General features: G+C 61.4%; 1 protein-coding gene across 1 annotated transcript; it reads right to left on the bottom strand.

The window, feature by feature from the left end:
- Positions 1-1336: 1336 nt before the first annotated feature.
- KLF2 (KLF transcription factor 2) lies at positions 1337-4495 on the bottom strand. Its single transcript, XM_055239185.2, has 3 exons — positions 4266-4495; positions 3216-4032; positions 1337-2388 (listed from the first exon to the last, which is right to left on the bottom strand). Exons 1-3 carry the CDS (start codon positions 4338-4340, stop codon positions 2213-2215), a joined length of 1068 nt encoding a protein of 355 aa, XP_055095160.1. The 5' UTR covers positions 4341-4495; the 3' UTR covers positions 1337-2212.
- Positions 4496-5101: the final 606 nt, after the last annotated feature.

Raw genomic sequence — 5101 nt, 5'->3', positions numbered from 1 at the left:
ATCACAGATCCAGAAGATATTTGATGGAAATTGGCATTTGAGTGTCAAAAAGGGGCAGAAAAAAATGATGATGGGATATTTCTGGATTAGTCGGTATGACCTGGCGCTGCCTGAGTTGGTGTCTCTTATGGTGTCTCTTACTGAAATGTACAACTGTGTGTTCAATGATCACACTTTCTATTCTGTCTGTTCTCCAACAGAACAGACACACAAGAAACAGAAACTCAACAGCTTCAGCCCCGTGAACGATTTGCCTTGCACTGGACTCAGAAGCTTCCAGGAGAAACCTGGAAGACATTTTCAAATAAGCAAGAAAAATAGCTTGATCACTAAGTTTAAGCTGAACAGGGAAACCTGGAAACCCTTAAAAAATACTGTTTTAAACCACCCACAAGTCCTTCTTCCCCCTGCACTGCAGAGGCCAGCTTTTAAAAAGGAGGATCATCTCCCCAGGTCGAGGGGCCAACATTCTGTCTTGGCACAGTTTTTGCAGAAGCTGCACACGGAGGGTACAAGAGGCTCAAAAACACTCACACCCTTCATCACCAGCGGAAGTGAGGCCAGGCTATTTACTCTCGAAAAATGAATCAGATTGTCAACTCGTATTTCTGCTTTTTGTGGATTACTAAACACCTCTCAGCTGTTTCCAGGGCTGCTATAGTCGGGGAGGAGGAAGGATGGAGGGAGGGAGGAAATCCCAGCCTCTGTCGCAACGGGGTGAGAGTGTTTTAAAGCAGGCGCTGCTTACGAGCTATTTTCACTTTCTGGAAACTTGTGCAATGGTTGGTGGTCATGGTTACCCGGGGCCCCTGAGAATGGGGAAGGTGAGGGGTGGCAGGGGAAATTTGAGGGGAGAGATACCTCCTTGCCTGAGACACTCGGGATGGTGGGATTTAGGGGTCTCCTCTGCTCTCTAGGTGGGTTTCCAGACTGGTCACCTCTCATCATTGAGGCAGTGAATTTTTTGCACCAGGAGACCTACAGGGGAGGCTCTCCTAGCCTTCCAATGCACACAACAGGTGGGTCATTGTAGAAAGCCACCACTCCCTTCCCAGTGGGGTTCAGGGACCCTTGGAGGCAGACAGAGCAGGCTAACAACCCAACTCCACCACCCTGCTGCTACCTCTCTGGGTCTCCATTTCCTCATCTGGAAAAGAGCTTCATGTGTGGCCCTTGAATGCAGGTTTCACTGTTTTCCCCTAGCAGAATGGGGAACTCACCCCTTAAGAAAAGATTTGCTAAATGTCAAGATGAGTAAAGTGCAGAACATACCAGAAACTCAGCAGGTTAACCCCCTTGAAAAATAAAAACAAAAATAAAGCTGGCACTCCAGAGATTTGGCTAAAACTTCAGAGGCTTCCAGGAAGAGGTAAGTTGTTTTTTTTTTTTTTTTTCAACGTAGAGGAGGCCACGTCAGTGGGACCAGCACTTTCCCCAGCTGTGGGGCAAAGAGACAATTTATGGCTCAAAGAACAACCTTAAAATAACCCTCCCTCAGTCCTAAAATGCAGTGTTTAAATTTACAGAAAAACCCACAGGTTCCTGGCAGGCGGGCACAGCAGCTGGCAGTCCCGATGCTGGCAGAGGCAGGACCCACTGCACACGATGCTTTAGTGGGGCTGCCCTCCATCAAACTGTCCACTCCCCCCTCCTCCCAAGTGCCCCAAGGCCCCAGTTCCAAGCAGCCAGACCAGTGCTGTGATTTTTTTTTAAAGATGCAAAACTTTTTAATTAAAAAAAAAAAAACAACCCAGCAAAATCTTATAAAAACGAACCAGGTAGCCCAAAAATGCCCACCTGTCTCTCTATGTACAGTAATACAATATTTGTCACAGTCACTATATACAATATTATAAAAAATGCCGCAGACAGTACAAATTAAGGCCCTTATTTCTCACAAGGCATCACAAGCCTCGATCCTCTAGTGTAGACCCGGTGGGAGAGAAGATGCCACTTAAATTATTGCACCATTTTGAAAAACAAAACTCGTCAAGGAGGATCGTGGTCTTTTCCCACCGGGCCTTCAGTCACAGACGGGGGCTGGGGTGGTTGTGGCGTCGTCGTCATCGTCATCGAGGGAGACCCTCTGTAGCCACGCTGTGCCCGGCCCGCTTCTCTGGGTCCAATAAATACCAGTCACAGTTTGGGAGGGGGCCGCGCCCGGCGCGTGGGACCCGCCACGGCCGCGCGCAGGTGGGCAGGGGTGTCCCAGCTACATGTGCCGTTTCATGTGCAGCGCCAGGTGGTCGGAGCGCGAGAAGGCACGATCGCACAGATGGCACTGGAATGGCCGGTGGCCCGTGTGCTTGCGGTAGTGGCGCGTGAGCTCGTCTGAGCGCGCAAACTTCCAGCCACAGCCGTCCCAGTTGCAGTGGTAGGGCTTCTCACCTGCAGGGAGGGGGCGAGAGTGAGCCTCAGTTTCCCTCCTAGGACAGGGCACGCATGGCTACCCCGGCGAGCGCAACCTATCCCTAACCAGGGCCTTGACGCGCTCCCCGCGGTAGTGTTGCACCCCTGAGGGATCCTCGCCCTACATCCCCAACTCCCCCGACAATCCGGATCCTCACCCCCAGGGGGTCGGAGGAGCGCAAGGTCCACTCCCCACTGTTGTCAGCCACGCCCCCCGACGGGTCCTAAGCATGCACCCTCTCTCCAGCATTCTAAGACACGGAATCTCTCAAGGTTTCCCAGCGCACACTCCCTCCGCAAGGTCCTGAGCCTTGTCCCCAGAGGAGTCCCAAGCCTGCGCCCCCTCCCCAACTTCCTGAGACGCAGCATCTCCCCGGGGTTCCTAAACGCGCACCTACTCCCCAGCTACCTGAGCCTCAACCCCGGGGATTCTGCGCCAAGTGCCCAGCGGCTCCTAAACCTGCTCCCCCTCTCCAACTTTCTGAGACTGTCCCCCTAGCCACGCCCCCAGGAGGTTTTCTAAGTGCTCTTCCCAACCTCCTGAGGCCCCCCTCGTCCTAAGCGTGCAAGCCCCCACCCCAACCTCTCGGATCACACCTCCTTAGGGAGTGTTCCTGCCTGTGTGCCCCCACAACCAACCTCCCGAGCCACGCCTCCCGGGGAGTCCTAAGCGTGCACTCCCTGCCGGATCCCCCTGAGCCACGCCCCAAGGGAGGTCCTAAATTCATTTTCTGGCGCGCGCTGGGAATCCGACCTCTCTTCCCGCGTCCCCCGGCCTGCGTTCCTGGCCCGTGCGTGCCGCCCACCTGTGTGCGTGCGCAGATGCGCCTTCAGATGCGAACTCTTGGTGTAGGTCTTGCCGCAGCCCGCGTAGCTGCAGGTGTGAGTGGCGGTGCGTTTGCGGGGCCAGGAGCGGCGGCCGCGCTTTGGCTTGGCCTCCAGCAGCTCCAGCGGGGAGGCAGGCGGCGTGAGGAGACCGCGGGCGGCGGGGGGCGCCAGGCCCAGGGCTGCCGCGGCGGCGGCCGCGTCGTCGAAGAGACCGAAGGCTGGGGGCGCAGGCGGCGCGTAATGCAGCCCAGGCCCGGGCGCGCCGAAGCCAGGGCCACCGAAAGGCGGCGGGAAGGAGGTGCGCGGGCCGGGCGCGGGCAGGCGCGCGGGGCCATCGGGGCTGAGAGGCGGGGTGTCGGGCGGCGGCGGGGGGCGGCCCCCGGGACCTCGCATGCACGAAGCCGCCGGGCCCGGGGCGCCCTCGCGCTTGAGGCCGCGCGGTCCACGGGTCAGCCCGGGGGCGCAGCCGTAGCCGCCGCCGCCGTCCGCTTCGGGGGGCTCGGCCTTGACCAGGCGGCCGGGCGGCGCCAGCAGAAAGCGGCCGTGCAGTGCGGGCCCCGGCGGCGCGTCCAGCTCGGGTCGCAGCAGCTCAGACACCAGGCCACCCGCGGGGGCGCTGTAGGGCGGGGGCGCGCCGGGTTCGGGGTAATAGAACGCAGGCGGCGGGGGCGGCGGCGGCGGCTCCGGGGCGGCCTCGGCGCCCAGGCCGTCCAGCCCCATGGACAGGATGAAGTCCAGCACGCTGTTTAGGTCGTCGTCGGTGCCGCTGGGCTCGGGCTCGGCGCGCGGCCAGCGCTGCGGGCGACAGGGCAATAGGCGTGAGCGGGCGGCGGGGCTCGGGGGGCGCTGCCTGCCGCCCCCGCTGCCCGCCTTCTACCACCCTGAGTCCGCGATCCCCGTGGCCCGCATCCTCCTCTCCTGAGTCTGCAGTCCCCGCCTTCGCATCCTGTCACCCCGCAGCCCACGTTCTACTACCCCGAGCCCGCCGCCCACGGTCCCGGCCGCCCCGCCGTCCCCGCCGCCCTCACCTCCTGCAGGCCGCGCTCGCGGCACGGGCTGGCGAAAGTGGAGAAGGACGGCAGGATGGGTTCACTCAGCGCCATGGCCGGGACCCGGGGAGGAAGGACGCGGACGGGGGACACCGGTGAGTGGCTGCCCGAGGTCGGGCTGGTCGGGGCGCGGGCGGGCGGGGAAGGCTCTGTGGGCCGCGGCCGGGCCCGCCCAAGCCTTATAGGCGCGGCGCGCGCGGGGGCCGGGCCAAAGCGGCGGCGGCGGAAACGCGTCCCGGATGGGGACGAGCTCCGGGCGCAGCCTAAATTTAGCCGCGGTATATAAGCCGGCGGGCGGCGGCGGCCGTGGCCACTGCGGCGGCCTGGGCCCTGCGCTGACAGCCCGGCCCCTCGCGCGCCGCCAGGGCCGCGCCTCCCCCTCTCCCGTGCCCCGCCCCCGCCCGTCTCCCCGGCGACGTTGTCAACACGCGCTCCACAACAGCGGCGTGACGCTCAGGGATCCCCCGGGAGCCCCGGGCTCCCGCCTGCGCGAGCATCCCGGGGACCTGGAGCGGGGGCGGTGTCGGGGCCTCTCAGAGACTCTCAGGGGAGCACCGGGATTGGCGGTCTCCCCGGATCCCTTGACGGAAGGGGAGATTGGCTCCAGCCTCAGAGAGGGCCGCAGAACCCTGGGTGAATGGGAAGCCTGGAGTCTCCAGGATTCATAGATGGGTGAGGCTGGGCCCCTCATCTGTCCTGGGACTACCCAGAGGGACCCACCGTGTGCACATCACCCTGTAAAAAAAAAAACAGCTTGTGTAGACTGGGCGCAGTGGCTCACATCTGTAATCCCACCGCTTTGGGAGGCTGAGACA

The sequence above is a fragment of the Symphalangus syndactylus genome, chromosome 13 (assembly GCF_028878055.3).
Source record: "Symphalangus syndactylus isolate Jambi chromosome 13, NHGRI_mSymSyn1-v2.1_pri, whole genome shotgun sequence".
Lineage (NCBI taxonomy): Eukaryota > Metazoa > Chordata > Mammalia > Primates > Hylobatidae > Symphalangus > Symphalangus syndactylus.
The sequence above is the reverse complement of the archived record's forward strand: the minus strand, read 5'-3'. Positions and strand labels throughout refer to the sequence as shown.